This window comes from Equus caballus, chromosome 5, assembly GCF_041296265.1.
Source record: "Equus caballus isolate H_3958 breed thoroughbred chromosome 5, TB-T2T, whole genome shotgun sequence".
Taxonomy (NCBI): domain Eukaryota; kingdom Metazoa; phylum Chordata; class Mammalia; order Perissodactyla; family Equidae; genus Equus; species Equus caballus.
In genome coordinates this window covers 21552197-21570424 of record NC_091688.1, presented here as the reverse complement: position 1 = coordinate 21570424, position 18228 = coordinate 21552197, and the positions used below count along the sequence as shown (strand labels likewise).

The 18228-nt window shown below is 41.3% G+C and overlaps 1 protein-coding gene across 3 annotated transcripts in view; it reads left to right on the top strand.

Moving 5' to 3' along the window:
- Window positions 1-18228, top strand: part of CENPF (centromere protein F) — a 56985-nt gene that overhangs the window by 37602 nt on the left and 1155 nt on the right. For all 3 annotated transcript variants that reach the window (XM_014739664.3, XM_070266685.1, XM_023640731.2), the window contains 7 exons: window positions 85-2931; window positions 4131-4283; window positions 6839-7015; window positions 7606-7767; window positions 10106-10268; window positions 11485-11961; window positions 13415-13593. In XM_014739664.3, coding sequence (XP_014595150.2) covers window positions 85-2931; window positions 4131-4283; window positions 6839-7015; window positions 7606-7767; window positions 10106-10268; window positions 11485-11961; window positions 13415-13593 — 4158 coding nt within the window. The remainder of the gene's footprint in view (window positions 1-84; window positions 2932-4130; window positions 4284-6838; window positions 7016-7605; window positions 7768-10105; window positions 10269-11484; window positions 11962-13414; window positions 13594-18228) is intronic.

Sequence of the window (18228 nt, the reverse complement as noted above, 5' to 3'; positions counted from 1 at the left end):
TATAAAATAATAATTAAGTCTATTTATTCAATTTTATTCTTCTTGAAAAATAAAATGCATTTTCGTTATATATTACAACTACAGGTTATTCGGGATGGAAATGATAGCTGTGACATAAAAGAATCAGAAGAAAATACTTCAGAAACTAGAGCGAGAACACCAAAGGATGACATTCATCAGATTGGTGATAAAGCTGATCAGCAGGACCTCAGCCTAGAGGTGGAGAAAATAACCGAGACTGGTGCAGTCAACCTTACGGGAGAATGGTCCAGGGAGCAGTCTCCGGACACCAGTCACGAGACCCCAGTGGAGGATAAAACCCTGGGCTGTTCAGAATGTGTTTCTGAATTGCCACCGTCTGGTCCTAATGCTTTAGTCCCTATGGATGTTCTGGAGAATCAGGTAACCATTCAGAATCTCCAGCTGCAGGTAAAAGAGACATCAGATGAGAATTTGAGATTACTTCATGTCATAGAGGAACGTGACAAGAAGGTTGAAAGCTTGCTAAATGAATTAAAAGAATTGGACTCCAAACTCGATTTACAGAAAGTCCAACTAACTACCAAGGTTGAAACATGCCTAGAATTGGAAAAAACAGTTGAGGAACTTAAGAAAGAAAAATCAGATTTAAGTGAAAAATTGGAATCCTTTTCTTGTGATAACCAGAAATTACACCAGAGAGTAGAAAGTTTGGAAGGCGTCAGTTCTAATTTAGAAGTGGGCACAGAGAAATCGTCCCATGAAATTATTGAAGATAATGTAGCCAACGTGAACAACTGGAGAGAGAGATTTTTTGATGCAGAAAATGAGCTGAAGAGGATCAAATCTGAGAAAAGTAGCATTGAGCTCCACGCCCTCTCTGTGGAAGCTGACTTAGAGAGAGTTCAAACGGAGAAGCTGTATTTAGAAAAAGACAATGAAAATAAGCAGAACGTTATCACCTGTCTTGAGGAAGAACTCTCTGTGGTCACAAGTGAGAGAAACCGGCTTCATGGAGAATTAGATACTTTGTCAAAAGAAAATAAAGAACTGGACCAGGCGTCTGAAAAGATGAAGGAGAAAGTACTAGAGCTCGAATCTCGTCAAGGTGAGTGTCTGCAGCACCTTGACGTGGTGGGGGCTGAGGTAAGGGAGAAAACACAGCTCCTTCAGACTTTGTCCTCTGAGGTAAGTGAGCTGTTAGAAGATAAAGGTCATCTCCAGGAGCAGCTGCAGAGCTTGGAAAAGGACTCACAGACACTGTCTCTGGTAAAAAGTGAGCTGGAAAACCAAATCGGACAACTGAGTGAAGAGAAAGAATCACTCGTAAAAGAATCCGAAAGCCTGCAGACCAAACTGAATGAATTGGAACATGAAAAGCTGGATGTCGCCAAGGCCTTGGAGGCCGCACTGATGGAGAAAGGTGAGGTCGCAGTGAGGCTGAGCTCAACGCAAGAGGAGGTGCATCAGCTGAGGAAAGGCATCGAGAAACTGAGGGTCCGCATCGAGGCTGATGAAAAGAAGCAGCTCCACGCCTTAGAGAAGCTGAAGGAAAGCGAGCGTAAGAATGATTCGCTTCAGGATAAAGTTGAGAACCTTGAAAGGGAATTGCAGATGTCAGAAGAAAACCAAGAGCTGGTGATTCTTGATGCTGAGAATTGCAGAGCAGAGGCGGAGACCCTAAAAACCCAAATAGAATTGATGACTGAAAGCCTGAAAGTTTTGGAAGGAGACCTTACCACGGTAAGGTCTGAAAAAGAAAATCTGATGAAAGAACTCCAAGAGAAACAAGGTCAAGTGTCTGAATTAGACACGTTAGTCTCTTCATTTAAAAATCTATTGGAGGAAAAGGAGCAAGAAAAAATACAGATGAAAGAACAATCTAAAGCCGCAGTGGAGATGCTGCAGACAGAATTGAAAGAGCTAAATGAGGAAGTGGCAGCCTTGTGTGATGACCAAGAGACCTGGAAGGCCAAAGAACCAAGTCCGGACTCAGCAGCGCTGGGAGTGCAGCAGCTGAGAACTAGCATCGAAAAGGTGAAAGTCCTTCTGGAAGCTGATGAAAAGAAGCAGCTCCATACCTTAGGAGAACTGAAGGAAAGTCGGCATCACGTGGATTTGCTTAAGGATAGAGTGGAGAACCTTGAAAGAGAACTAGAGATCTCAAAAGAGAAACAAGAGCGTGTGCGTCTTGAGGCTGAGAACTCCAAAGCAGAGGTCGTGACCCTGAAAGTGAAAATAGAGGAGATGGCTCAAAGTCTGAGAGATTTGGAATTAGATCTTGGCAATATAAGGTCGGAGAAAGAAAATCTGACGAAAGAATTACAAAAAGAGCAAGGGCGAGTATCAGAATTAGAAGTATTAAATTGTTCATTTGAAAATCTGTTGCAAGAAAAAGAGCAAGAAAAGGTAGAGATGAAAGAAGAATCTAAAATTGCAGTGGAGATGCTTCAGACACAATTAAAAGAGCTGAATGAGAAAGTGGCAGCTTTGTGTAACGACCAAGAGATCTTTAAGGCCAAGGAGCAGAATTTGAGTAGTCAAGTAGATTCTCTGGAACACGAGAGGTCTCAGTTGCTACAAGGCCTTGACGAGGCCAAAAGTGATTACATTATTTTGCAATCTTCTGTGAATGGCCTCGTTCAAGAAGTGGAAGGTGGCAAACAGAAACTAGAGAAAAAGGATGAAGAAATCAGTATACTAAAAAATCAACTCCAAGACCAAGAGCAGCTCCTCTCTAAACTGTCCCAGGTGGAAGGAGAGCAGCAGCTTTGCAAGAACCAGAAAATAGAACTGGGGAATCTGGTGGTGGAATTGGAGCAGAAGATCCAAGGGTTGCAGTCCAAAAATGACACTTTGCAGGACACCCTAGACATGCTGCAGAATTCTTACAAGGATTTGGAGAAAGAGCTTGAGTTGGCAAAAATGGAAAAAATGTCCTTTGTTGAGCAAGTAAGTGTCTTAATCTGTTTACGTTTGAATATGTTGTCGTGTGAATTGTATTTCCTTCAGACAGTGTTTGCAGCATTGGATCTAACTTTGTAAAGACCTTTGGACTATAGGGACGTTGAGTTGGCTCCAGCACTAGTGACTCTGCTTTGGCTCACATTTACTTGAGATACTTTGGTGCATTGGCCCAGGGTTTCTGTGTGGCACCTGGACATGGGAGAAGCTTTGGGTTATGCACAGTTCCTGGTTCTAATTACATTTCCCTTTCAGAATAGTAGCCTCCGTACCCATACTCAGTTGAGAACCACTGCTGTAGAGATTATAACAGATTCTAGTTAGGATCAGGAGGGATGCCCTTGGCCCCTGCTCTGCCTTTAAGACAAAAAACTATCAAAGATATTGATAGAACCAACAAAACCCTCATGGCTCCCACGGTGTGTGCTGGGAATCTTGTGTTTCAGTCCCTTCTTTTACACCTCTTTGTGTAGTCTCCTGTTTTGTTAGCTGATGATTAAAGGGCAAATCTGCCATCAAGAAGCTCAGTGATTAAAGAAAAATTAAGTTTTTCCTCTATGTGCTTGCTTACTGAGCTAGGAAAGTGATTCCTTCAAATTAAATTTTTACCGGACAAATATTAAAAGAAAAAGGGAGAGTCCAGAAAATGCAACCCACCATAACTGTATTTCCCAAGAATTTCAAATTTTTGTACACCTTGCAAGAGATGGCGTTATGGTAGAGATGATTAGGAAAACTGTACCAGGCTCTTTCAACTTCCAGGGGTGAACTCATACAATGGAGCTTTAGTTGGTTTTAACTAAGCGCAAGCATGTTTCTTGCAGATTAGTATGGCAGTGGAGGATTAGTAGAGACCCGAGAACTGATAAAAACCTAAGACGCTGCCTCATTCAGTATTCTCTGATGTTTAAGTTTAATTCAAATTAATATCTCAATGAGAGACTTTAAGACTTAGTAATTTTATCTTTCTTTGTCACTCCTTTCCTTCTTGCTTTCATTAAATCTTTGCTGAGAAGAAAAGGTAAGCTTTCCAGTAGGTTTTGAGACTATTAGTTAAGGGAAGATTAGCCGGGTTCCATTTTGTTGTTGAAGACTAAAGCGAGTGTCACGAAATATGTGATGTCAGAGTGATTAATTTGGTCAAAACAGACAACCCAAAGCAGATCCTAACAAAGATTAAATTTCAGGTAAACACAATGACTGCGAAGGAAACTGAGCTGCAGAGGGAAATGCACGAGATGGTCCGGGAAAGGACAGAGTTGAAAGAAGGATTTACTGGGGAGAAACAGAGGCTAAGAGAAGAATTAAACTTAATGTCGGAAGAAATAAAGAGCAGCAAAGTAAGTTTCCCTGTCACAGATTCATTACCCTCTGATAATTCACTGTGCACACTCTGCTTGTTTGTTTTTGTAAGGCCTTCTGAAATATACCAAACCTTTTTTAGCTTTTGAGAAAAAGTAACCCCACGCTATGTCATGACCAGACTTGTAGGAATCTTCACCACCCAGCGCTGTCATGAGCCCAGAAGGAGTCATGAGAGGCCTCTGAACACATGAAAACACCTGTCATAGAGCCCAAGTATTTTTGCACAGAAGACGAGCCTTGCACAACATTAACGCACATCAGAAATAGATTTCATGCAGTTTTCAGTGAGTTGATCTGCTTTCCTGGCCTGCCACAGATTACAAGCCAGAATGTTGCTAGAGACAGATGCACTGATCTTGCAAAGAACTAACAAAGTAACAGAAAGAAAGTCACAGTGAAATGTGAAGTTGCAGCAGTCTTGGAGTGTCATTTTAGGGCGGGGTTAATGTGCAGATCTATAGCATTGGGCCACGCTCCCCGCTGCTGTTTCCATAGCAGACCTTGCTGATTTGTGCCCTCCCTTTCTCCTGAATTTCTTAACACTGAGTCCTAGGAGCAGTTACTATGAGTGCAGAGCTGGCAGATGCAATGAAACCTGTCTGCCAAACCTAGTTAAATGGTAAACGTTCCTAGATCCACACAGGCTTCATACAACTTCATCCTAGAAAAAGGTAGCAAAATATAGTTGTGATTGTGACCCTCAATAATCACTAAAACTTGAAATGATATTTGTAATAGCCTGTATAAGGAGTTGGGGGAAATTTGTACTCTTTTCTAAATAAAGTATTTAATCTAATGAAAATGGAAAAGTTTTGGCGTTTAATCTCAGCAGCTGATTTATGGAGTTTTCTGGCAATGCTTTGTGGAAGGAGTTCCTGTGGTTGATGTCTGAGTGCTGCATCTGCTGAAGTCTTTGGTACTAAGCAGCGTGGGAGTATCCCAAGTATATTGTTGTTTGTATTTCAGTTACAGGCTCTACTAAAAGGAAAAGCTAGGTGTTCAGCCTCAAGTCCATACATGTGAGTGTGTTAGTCTGCAACAGCTGTATTCATTCATTTGTTCATTCTATAAATAAGTGCTACTAAAGTCGGGATGGAACGTTGAGCCATAGCTATCCTGGGGTTCCTGTACTCAGAGCTTACGGTCTAGACACACAATAAATCATTAAATAGGAAACATGAAATATTCATAAACTGTTAAGTGCTATAAAGGAAACAAACAAGATTCTTTACTGCACAGTAATTGGGAAGTGTGGTGTGAGGGTAGAGAACAACTTAATTTAGATAAGGTGGTCGGAGAATGTCATCTGCAGGATGAGGAGTCCACATGCGAAGAACAGGGCAGAGGAAGGAGCCTTCTAGGTGTAGAGAGAAGTAGGATGAAATCTCTGAGATTAGAAATATCTTTGTATTTTTTAGAAATTGGAAGGAAACCATTGTGGCTGGAGTCAGATGGAAAGTGATAAGAAGAAAGATTGGCACAGTAGGACGGCCGTGGTAAAGAATTAGAATAAGATCTAAAGTAACACCAAACACAGGAGGCTGGAGTTTAAAGGGAAGGTTTAGGCTGGATACAGGGATTTGGCTAGTACAGAATATAGGCTATTCAAAAATGATGGGAATGATAGAAAATACAGATGGAGAAGAGAAGGTGGCTCAGGGCCTGGCCCAGCGGACCTCCAGCATGCAGGGTGAGATAGAGGAGGAAGAGCCAGCAAAGAAAACAAGAAGACGTGATGAGGCAAACCAAGAGAGTGTCGTGTTCTAGAAGCCAAGAGTGGAGGCTGTCTCAGGATGGAAGGAGTGGTCAACTTCGAGGACGAATGAGATGAGGACTGAAGAGCTCTTCAGACGTGCACGTGGAGGCTGGTGGCGCCACGAAAAGCTGCTTCAGGAGGAGTTTGGGATGAAACCAGGTTGAAGTGGGTTGAAAAGTGAATGGGAGATGAAGAGGACTCAGCATATATATAAACATATGGAAGCAGCTATTTGGGATCAGGCATAGCGAAGACAGATGCCTCCAGGGCTGCAGTTTTGCCAGTCCTGCACAGTGAAGGGAGAGAGGGGCAAAAGAGTTGGGGGCATTTGGAAGAAAATTCTTATAGAGATAGAACGTGGACTCTAAGCTGGTCAAGGAAAAGAACATCAGTCTGAGGGGCTTGAATGTGAAGGGTGGTGGTGGTGCTGCTGTTGATGATGTCAAGGAATTATTGCAATGCAAGTACTTAAGTAAGTGAGCCTGGAAGCCTAGGAAGGTGTGGTCCCAGAGGGGTTCTGTTCAGTCTGAGGTTTCCGAGATTCTGTGGTCCCTGTGGATGTGACTTTGGAGGTTGGGCTGGAGCAGAGGAAATTGTCACTGGAGATGAAGGCGCAATTTAAAGTGAATACATCGCTACGGATTATAGCACTTTTCTATATGGGTTTTGTCTTGCCTGTAAACTATCTTTTCCCCCTCAGTACTCAGTATTTCCTGGAGATAGATATGCAAGTTCTTAATTATTTTCCTGTGATTTCACTTCTTTTCTCATTAGGGTCAATTGAAGGAGCTCATGCTAGAAAACAGTGAATTGAAGAAGAGTTTGGATTGCGCACACAAAGACCAGATGGAAAAGCACGAGAAGATGAGAGAAGAAATAGCTGGATATCACCTACGGCTCCAGGATGCTGAAAAGAAACACCAGGCTTTGCTTCTGGATACAAACAAACAGGTAACAACGTGGGCTTGGTTACTGGGGGAGCTGGAGAGGATGTTTTGACCATGGTAATGAGGCATTTTTTACAAGAAGGTCAATGTTCTGCATTATTATTATGCTGTATAATCTTACAAAGGATCCCATTGTATTAACTTCACTATCTTTCCCCCAGTTACTTGCATATATCTTATTTTATGACTTGATTTTTAAAACTACATTTCCATCTTGGAGCAGAATAGTAGGAGAGTCTCAAAGACTATTTGAAATGGTCCTTGGAACAGCAGTTTTTTGTTTTTCCTACAATTTTTTTTGTTTGTTTTTGAGGAAGATTAATCCTGAGCTAACATCTGCCAATCCTCCTCTTTTTGCTGAGGAAGGCTGGCCCTGAGCTAACATCCATGCCCATCTTCCTCTACTTTATATGCGGGCCGGCTGCCACAGCATGGCGTGCCAAGCAGTGCCATGTCTGCACCCAGGATCCGAACCAGCGAACCGCAGGCCGCCGAAGTGGAGTGTGTGAACTTAACCACTGCACCACTGGGCCGGTTCCTCCTACAATTTTTTTAGCTGAGCCTCCTGGCTAAATTAACTTTTTTCTGCCCTAGTATGAAATGGAAATCCAAACATATCAAGAGAAATTGACTTCTAAAGAAGAATGCCTCAGCTCCCAGAAAGCAGAGATGGACCTCTTAAAGTCTAGTAAAGAAGAACTCAGTAATTCTTTGAAAGCTACCACTGAGATTTTAGAAGAATTGAAGAAAGCCAAGGTATGTTCACTTCTTGCTTCATGACTTCTCATGTTCCTATAGATAATAGTGGTTTTAATGGTATAGAATTAAGCGCTTTCATTTTAATTTTTATCAACATTTTTTTGTAGTCAAAAATAATATCGTATATCAATTCTCTGTTGAGTTATTTTAAAAAATCAGTGGATGGCCTGCTGTCTCAAAGCTGGAATAAACTTTCCATTGCTCAGCGAATCCCCTCAAACTAGAGAATGTTAAAGACTTTTCAAGATGGATATGAAGATTGAGCCAATAACAGATTAGGGCAGGCCCCTCCAGCTGTAGATAATAATTTGGTGGGTAATTCCAAAGTCTTGCTTGATTCATCCTCAAATTCACTGCTGTCACCAAACCTACTTTCCTGGGGCTTTTGGGGAGATCAAAGTGTGGCAAAGTATTTGATCAGGCACACGGATGTATACATTCTTCTCTTCCTCTCCAGACAAGCATCGTAAAACTTTTTTCTTTAGATAAAAAGGAGGTTGAACCCTGGGCTCAGGATTGTTAGACTGTAGATGGTGCTACAGTAATTCTGCTTGGAAAGAGATGCTGTTTTCATTCCTACAGGTATTTTCCATAAAGTGAATACCATCCAGAATGCATAATAATGATCCTGGAAAATAAATATCTTTCAGTAAAGGTCTTCATTTATAGGGTGACTTAAATTTTTAAAATTATGGTATTAATTGTATATTGAATATATTGAAACAGAAAACTCTAGGTATAAGCTTCTTATGTTTATAGCTCTTACACAACTATTATCAAGCTGAAGGAACTATACCAATAAAATATAAACTAATAAAATTCCGTGATCAGTAATGTTCTGCTGCTACAAATGAGAGATGAGAGATACTAGGTTTAATAATAGAAAGAAGTAGCTTGAGGTCTACTTTTTTATTTACTCACTTTCTGCTTTTTTAATCTTTGACAGTTCTCCTGTGGGGAATGTCTATTTATATACATACTGTGTACAAAATGGTACATTGCTTATTAGCTGTCTATTCAGATCTCATATAATTTTAGTGAGGTACCAGTTGATAAGCATTGTTGAAATTGAATTAAATGGATCTCCAATCCAGTTATGGTTGGAATCAGAAGTAGAAAATTCCAAAAGTGCAGATTTGCCACAACCTTGCTAATAAATTGTTTCAAGATGAAATATGCGAAGAATGAAATCTACTTGCAACATGACTGTGATGCTCAGGTTCTTCTTTATTTTAAATAGTGTGGTCCGCCTTTGTATGTTCATGATCTCTTATCAGATACTCCTAGAGCTAGATTGTTTTAGAATTCTGCATTTTTTAGATATTACATAGTATACACAATATCCCAGCAGGGTCTGGGGTAATACTTCATACTCAAATTCATATTTCTGCAGCAAAATGTATGCATATTCTCACAAGGTGGGATAAATAGACGATAAATACCTTCATATCTGTTCAGGTCAAGTTTTGCTTCTAAATCCTTTACAGAGCTTTTTTTGGGTTTTGCAGTTGTAAAGAACTGTGAACTTGTCCTACTGAGAAGTGTGTGGTGACACAATTTCCAACCGTTCTATTCCTTTCTATTTAAGCTACTATAAAATTTGAATTTGTGTCGTGAGTGATAATTTAGTCTTCACTTGGTGTGACTAAAACAAATGCCATCTTAGGTATTGAAATTGTGCGATAGCACAGGATTACAAATGGGAACACAGTTGTCTCACTGCAGATTCTTTCTTTTTTAAAGATTGGCACCTAAGCTAACATCTGTTGCCAATTTTCTTTTTTTTTCTTCTCCCCACAGCCCCCCAGTGCATAGTTGTGTATTCTAGTTGTGGGTCCTTCTGGCTCTGCTATGTGGGATGCCACCTCATCATGGCTTGATGAGTGGTGCTAAGTCCATGCCTAGGACCCAACTGGCAAAACCCTGGGCCACCAAAGTAGAGCGCATGAACTTAACCACTCGGCCGTGGGGCTGGCCCCTGAAAATGTTTGACCCCCCAACAATATGTTCATGGACTTCTACCCCCACCCCCAATGTGTGATTCCCACTGGGTAAACACATACATAGTGGGCTACGCATAATAGGATATTATCTTAGGAATCATGATTTATGCTTGTCAATACTAAGAAAGGGAGTAACAAAACCAGTGTCTTTGGGGAGACCTTTCTAGAGTAGAGAAAGTGAATTGTTTTATGCATCTTCGAATATTTTCTTTTGGACATAATAATTCTTAAGTTTATAATATATGATTCTTAGTTATATCTCCTAATTAATTTTTCCATATGCTCATAAAAAGCAATTCAAGGTTTTAGGTGGAATTACTTTTGTTTTGTAGATGGACAATCTGAAACATGCAAATCAGTTGAAGAAGGAAAATGAACGAGCCCAGGGGAAAATAAAGTTGCTGATCAAATCCTGTAAACAGCTGGAAGCGGAAAAGGAAATGTTGCAGAAAGAGCTATCTCGCCTTGAAGCTGCACAAGAGAAACAAAAAACAGGTGAGTGTGAACTGGGCCCGTCAGCGAGCCAGACCCCTTTCCCGCTAGTGACATCACACACAGATGGTGTCTGCCTAGGAGGTGTTTTCAGTGCTCTGTTCTGTTACTGCGTGCTCATTTTTAGCAGTTATCCATTTTTCAATTTCTGATGTTTGTGCTCAGCGTGCAGTCATTAACAGGATTCTGAATGAAGCCTATAGTTTGAAATAGAATGATCGCATCTTCTGTTCTATAAAACATACAAAAAACTGGCAGCACTTATTGCTAATGAGCTGTTCCAAGAAGAGGTTTTCATGTGGATGTCCATTTACGTAGTTCTTCCATCAAAGGCAGACTGGTATCTGAGCTGGCATTGATAATTTATAAACAGCTGATTCTGGTTGTCCTTGGCTCATCCGAGTGGGTCAACGAAATAGAAGGGTTGGGGGCCTATTTTTTGGGAGTGGAGGTAAAATAAAAATAGAAAAGAAATGACAAGTCTCCTTGTCACTTTTCTCTCCTTATGCCCCCAGAGCGGAATGCTCTTACTGTGTGGCTAGATTATGGCAAGTGTAGTAGGCGTGGCTCTTCTGGACCATAGCTTTGCAGAGTGGGTCAATAATCTTCCCTGCTGAAAAGAGTCCTGAGAGTAGACTGGAGCTCCAGGGAGGTTGTCCAGTGGATTTAATGCCAACTACGGCACTACAAGTTGACTAAGACATCCACCTTTGCAGTATCCCTCAAGCTCTTGTTCATCAGCTCCTCCATTGCTTTCAAATGGTTTTCAAAGCTTTTTTGGACTTACTTTGTCACTGGCCCCTGCCTGTCTCCCAAAGCCATAACAACAGAGACTTTATATTCTCTACTGACTTTTTTGTTCATTCACTTACAATGGAAAGAATGGACAGGGCAAAAATAGAGGATGTGATAAATTGATTCATTTGATCTCATATGATCACTCTAAGAAAGTCTGATGGATTGGCTGAAGTATGAGTTTGAGATTTTGGTGGATTTTATTTAGGCTATCCCAATAAAGATGTAACTTACTAGGATATGGACCTTGGTATGATCCCTCCCAAACAAGAGCTTTTTGAACTATAAGAACGTACACAGCTGTATCTCCCCCACTCCTCCAAAAAAAATCAAAGAGCAAATCTAAGGTTACCTGCCTTGTGACGCCCAGGGTTAACTAGAGAAGTGTCAAGTTAGACTTGATATGTCACTTTATTTATGACAGGTACTGTTGTGGATGCTAATGTAGATGAATTAATGACCGAGATGAAAGAACTGAAAGAAACTCTTGAAGAAAAGAACAAGGAGGCTGATGAATACTTGGAAAAGTACTGTTCCCTACTTATAAGCCATGAGAAGCTGGAAAAAGACAAAGAAATGTTAGAAACACAAGTTGCTCGTCTGAGTTCACAACAATCCAAACTCAATCTCCCAAGTTCTCCTTTGCTGAATTCAGTTGTTCCAGGATCATCTCCGGCCCCTTCTGTTACTGAAAAGAAGTTACCGTCCGGCCAAAATAAAGCTTCAGGAAAAAGACAGAGGTCTAGTGGGATTCGGGAGAATGGAGAAGGAACGACGCCTTCTACACCAGAGACATTTTCTAAGAAAAGTAGGAAAGCGGTCAAAAGTGGCATTCACCCTGCAGAGGATGCAGAATATGCTGAGTTTGAGCCAGAGGGCCTCCCAGAAGTTGTAAAGAAAGGTACGTATAATTTAGAAACAAAATTATGTGTCTTCTTTTGAAACTCCACATAAAAATTCGCATACAAAAAAGACAAGCATTTATTTTTTAGGTTATTGTGCAACAGTACGAATTGATCTTCAGAAGCGATAGTCCACTTTTAAATTGATAGGGTTATATATTTTCCTTTCTGTCATGAGAGAATGACTAGGATCTAATTACTCTTGTCACACTACAAAAGGGGCTGGTAGATTTGAAAAGGACTGGTAAAAACCTGTTTAGAATTTGATATTTCTGTGCTGAAAAATCCTGAATGAAAGACACCCTTCAAGCTTTTCTCCCTTTGGTTGTGTCGCACCCAGGTAGTAGGTGAGCTGGAGGATGGATCTGATGATGCTGGTCCCCTGACTGGAGCCACTTACCACTTTTTTTTTTTAACCAAGTGGTCCTCCAAGTGTGGCCCAGGGACTGGAGCCTGTCTAGGAACCGTTTGTTCCTTGTCCGTGACAAAAAACAATGTGCAGAAATCAAGAGTAAGAGTTTAAAATTTTCAAAGCAATTTGGCATTGTTTCGACATCCAAGCGCATAATCATTTTTCTATTGATTCATGCTTATTGTCTTAGACAAAAGTATCATTCCACAGCAGACTGGGAATTAGGCCCCACCCCTCCCCTTCTAAAAGATCAAAGCTGGTTCTTTGCCATAGAAGGTTTGAGAAGCACTGTTCTGAGTAACTCTAGCCTTTAGGAAATCTGGCTCAAAAATAATTAGCTGTCTTTCTCATCACTGTTTTTTATTTGTAGTTATAGGGTTAAAAATAAAACAGAAAGAAATGCTGCTTTAGTTAGCCATTTATGCTGCTCTGGAGTGTGTGTGATATGCTGTCTTGAGTGTCCTTCAGATTGACTTTCTCATGGTCCTCACAAGTCCTGTCCGGTCCCTCAGTGGAAGGAGACGATGTACGCAGAGAGTGAGGTGACCCGTAGCACAAGGTCAAGTCTCTCCTCCCACCTACTCTCTACACAAGAGCCATCACCCGAAGTAGCTGTAACCATTGCACATTAGCCCCCCTTAAACAAAAGCTGGCCTTTCTTTTTTGTTTTTCCTTTCTATTTTATCCTCTGACTTTCTCAAATGCAAATTTTACAGTAAGGCCTGCTGGTGTGTTCTTCAGATCTTAGGAAAATGTGAGTTAAGACATCCACGTGGAAGAAGCAGGAAAAAATTTCCTGTTTAATATTATTTTCCCGTTGTGGTTTCTTATGTTTCTAATAAGAGAAAACCTGCTAGTTATTTATTCAATTTGATGACTCCCAGGGTAGCGATGAAGTTAATCTATTGTCCACTGTGGCCAGGAGAAAGTGTTTTTGGCATTACCCTTATCTTCGTAAAAACTTTACCTGATGACCGTCATTTCCACTGTAGATAGAATTGCACCCAGCAGTGTTGACAGTCAGCCTTTTTTGTCCTTAGGGTTTGCTGATATCCCTACAGGAAAGACAAGTCCGTACGTCCTGCGGAGGACAACCATGGCCACTAGGACCAGCCCCCGCCTTGCCGCGCAGAAGTTAGCACCGTCCCCCCTGAGTCTCGACAAAGAAAATCATGCTGAGACCTCCAAGCCAACAGCTGGTGGCAGCAGATCACAAAAGGTAAGCTTCTGTGTGCGTGTCCCTCCCGTTTGAAATCCAGAGAGTTACAGCGTTATCTGGACGAGGATTTGACGCTGCACCCTCTGACTCGGGAGCTCTTTAAAGTCTGACCTTCTGGATGCGGTATAAATAGGTCAGTGTTGAGGGGAGTGGTAGGCAGACCTGAGGATGAGCATCACATTATCCTGCCTGCCCACAGTCTCATCCTTGACCTAGCAGGCCGCTTATAAATAGTCTATTGGGAAATGACATTGACAGATCAGAGCTCACAGGATTTGTAAGACAGCTTCAAGCATTACCGCTGGAGGATTTGAAGAGGTTGTTGCTCTTTGGGCACAGGCATTGGACATTGCTTGCTTCATCTTTTTTTTCCTCTCACCTATCTGCCCCCCAGCTGCCGATTCTTTGTTTTTTCTTACTGCTTTACTTACTACAAAAAGCAAATACTTCAGTAGATTTCTAAAGAAAGGAACTCTGTTTATGGATTTCTATTTATTTATTTTGAGTAAGATTAGCCCTGAGCTAACATTTGCTGCCAATCCTCTTCTTTTTGCTGAGGAAGACTGGCCCTGAGCTAACATCTGTGCCTGTCTTCCTCTACTTTTTATATGTGGGATGCCTACCACAGCATGGCTTGACAAGCGGTGCCATGTCCGCACCTGGGATCCGAACCGGCGAACCCTGGGCCGCCGAAGCGGAATGTGCACTTAACTGCTGAGCCACCAGGCCGGCCCCATATGGATTTCTCTTGATTGTTGAGGGTAGAGCTCTGACCTTAGTGATTTCTGTACCTTGCAAACAGCCCAGGAAACGTTATTTAAAGCAGAGAATATTTGCTTAACAGGTCTTTGTTCCATTACTATAATCCATAGCAGCTACCATTTATGTATGCGAAGTATGTGCATTTTATTGAATTCTCAAGTTTTATTTTCTCATTTTACTGAACTCTCGCAGTAAGTAGTCTTAGAAAAGGATGAAGAAAGTAAGACTCATAAAGATTTAACCTGCCCAGAGTTAACACCTAGCTTCTCTTGACTATAGTTTTGCTCCCCCAGTGTTTCTCAAACTAGTGGTACAGGAATATTGTTGGAAGTTGCTGGAATAGTGTCAAGAATTTTAAAACTTTTGCGATTTTCCTCTGCTTACTTGTCAGTTTGATTAAGTGTGCAATCTGGTTACCTCGAACCAGCAAGCAAAGCTTTGACAGTGTACTAACTCCTATTTGGTGATATGATAATTCTTAAGTGAACAGGCGTGCCTTCTCATTAGGACTGTGGATGCCAAAATACAAAGACGTTGGTGGTTAGTTGCATCAAAACAAGACTATATGTGCAAATTTGTTTGGTACGTTGATGTGTAAGAGCCTTAAGTGTTGAGGAATTTATACTTAGTATTAAGTTTGTTCGTAACTTATAATAAAAATTTTTTAAATTCAGGGGTGAGGATGAATGGTCTGAGATTTTCTTTCCTTCGTTAAAATGGGCCCATCCTGAGCCAGCCTTCATGGCCTAGTGGATAAGCTTTGGCACTCTCAACTGCTTCTGTGGCCCAGGTTTGTTCCCCGGTCGTGGAATCACACCACCCGTCTGTCAGTTGCCATGCTGTGGCGGCAGCTCGCATAGAACTAAAGGGACTTATAACTAGAATATACAACCATGCACTGGGGTTTTGGGGAGAAGAAAAAAAAAGAGGAAGGTTGACAACAGATGTTAGCTCTGGGTGAATCTTTCCCTGCAAAAAAAAAAAAAAAGGGGTGGGCCCATCCATTACTTGTGTTGGAAATATTCTACCATTTTGTGCAAATCCTCTCCCTGCCCCCCACCTCTTTTTCTTTCTTTTCTTTCTTTCTTTCTTTCTTTCTTTCTTTCTCTCTCTCTCTCTCTTTTTTTTTTTCAATTTTTAATTCTTTTTTTAATTGCAGTAACTTTGGATTATAACAATATATAGCTTTCAGATGTACACCGTAATATATTTCGAATTTTGTGTAGATTACATCATATTCATCACCCAAAAACTAATTATAGTCCATCTGCTCACATGTGAGCCTAGTCACCCCTTTTGCCCTCCCCCCCTTCCCCTGTGGTAACCACCAATCCAATCTCCATTGCTATGTGTTTGTTTGTTGCTGTTTTTATCTTCTACTTATGAATGTGTCCGGCTCTCTTAAAACAGAAAATCACGACAAATAGGCAGTACCCTGTACTTCCACCGTTTCGCGGTGGCTCATTTTGTTGTAATGACTTGCTTCAATAGCAGCCTTCTGAGTTCCATTATGAGTTCTGTGAGGTTCCTGATCATGTTTGTGGTTTACCTGTGTCCTCATGTCTAGCACAGTGTTGACGTTCAACAGATATTTGTTGAATGAGTGGAGCTGTTAATGTTGTCCTGACATGACTGCAATAATAGATGTTTAAAGGTATGTCAGGAAAGCATCTTATGAAATCACCCTATGGGTCATTTTTTTCTCTTTTTATGAGGAATTGATGGTAAAAGCAGTTTGCATGTGGAGTTCAGACTTAATATCTGAGAAAAGAGCTTTGCACACTAGGGGGCCCGCTCTCCACGCTGCTGTTGAATCTGATGTGTGTGGAGTAGTAACCATGGTTTCCTGCAGATTTGTGTCCAGTGCATTAGCTACCAGCTGCAGTAGGCACCAGCGGCTATGAATTGCTAAGCAATTTTGTGCACTTGTACGAATGGGTGGAAGGGGGATCCTCTTCAGAGCAGCTTATAGGAGACTTCACGATTAGATGCAAACTCTTCGAAACCTAGCCTATTGAGTTTTAATTTAATTCAGCATTTTCTGAGTTGCCTTATAAATGATTGCCTCATCTGTTAGGTATAATTCATCATTTAGTTTGAAAAATATAGAGCAGGATGTCATTTCCTAAAGCAGATGCTTAGAAACTCAGGATTATGAGCCCTCTCCTTAAGTGACTGGCTGAGTTTTGAGAGACGTGATTGCCTAGGTCGTTTAGCAGGACCTTTGGTGACATCTGACAAGTTCAAAGGGGAAAACGGGTAAAATGCCGAGTGGTGAGGAGCATTCTCTGTTATCTCTCTGGGATGAATAAGCCCAGGAGCTCCTAGTTTGCTGGCGACAAGGGAGTCGGTGATTGTGTGTAGGCTTGATCTGAACGTGGGATGGGCGCTCAGGGCCAGAGGACTGGCCACTAAATTGTAGTCATCCTCTACAGTGAGGCTGGCACCACAGCGTCAGTCAGCATTTCTTGGGGTCTTATGAGGTTCCTTTTCACTGAGCCATCTGCATACTCACCCTCTCCCCAGTCGGGCTGCAGACACAGTTTGTAAGTAAGATGATTAGGATATGACCTAATTGTTTAAGTACTTGGTGAATTTGACCTCATCTAGTTATGGACAAGTCTGAGGCTGACTAACCAACATGAGGATCAAATCCACAGTTTAAACCCTGATCACAGACTACGATTTCCTCAATTCAGTATCAGAGAAATTGAATCTGCAGGGGGAAGGCAAGGAGTTTGACTAGCTCAGATTCTCTTTTTCCAACGTGATCTCTCTCTCTTTTTTTTAATTGTGAACCTAAAGATTTGACTCTCCTGCATCTGATGGGTTTGAAGGAAACAGCTGTCTATTGTATCACTTTCTAATTTAAAAAAATTAAAAAGAGTACTAGTAAAACTGGGTTTTTTTTCTTTCGACTTTCCATGGACAGTAATTTTCCACCAAGTGCTGATCCTTCAAGGCTGCTCCTTTTAAGTGTCCCGCGCATAATCAGAGGTGGAGGCAAGCTTTCCAGGCATCCAATCTGTTGGCCAGATTTACTGTGTTTTCTGTAATGAAAAGTATTTAGCTGCCTTTTAAAACCACATACTTCCTGTGGAAAGACTATAAATGGGGACATAATTTCCATTCTTTCTTCTTACTGTTTGAGGAGGTCACGGGCCATCAGTCGCTCTGGAAGTGATCTGTCACCTAGCTGTTTTCCAGCATCAGCACTGAATGCCTCTCGCCCTTGTTCAGAGTCCTTCCTCTTTTTCTTGTGACGATCTTCCTACTTGAATCTTCCACTCTTGCCTTTAACTTTGATTAAGGGAAGCTTTTTTGTGTGTCATCTCTCTTGCTGCTCTTTCTCTTTCCTGACCCCCTATCTTCTTTCACTACTATGTAAACCTCAAAAATCTTGACTCTGCCAGCTATGTGGCCCTCTCTGCTGCTCCTTAAAGCCTCACATTTTCTGAGATCCCTCTTCTTTTTAAAAGGCAGGACATCAGAAAGGGGATTTGCTCTTCTGCTATAATCCAAAACCAATATGGAAACAAAACAACAATGTAAGGAGAATGATTAGAAATGCCATTTTATGAGTAACAGGTTCTAGGTCTTTTAAATGTTGCAAATAAAGCTCGCACCCTGTGAAGGTGGTGTCTCCTATTTGGATTTTATTCATTTGAATGACAGCAGGGGCTCAATGAGGATACATGAAAGCTGGTTGGGGTTCTCTTTGAGGAATAGATTGAGCGATGGCCAGGTAGTCAAGCATATTCTGGGCCCTAGGGACACAAAGCTTAAGAGGAGATAGTCTTTGCTCTCAAAGAGCTTACCTGCTGATCTGAGAATGTCATGCTGGCCTTGGGAGTGAATCTCTGGCTATCAGAA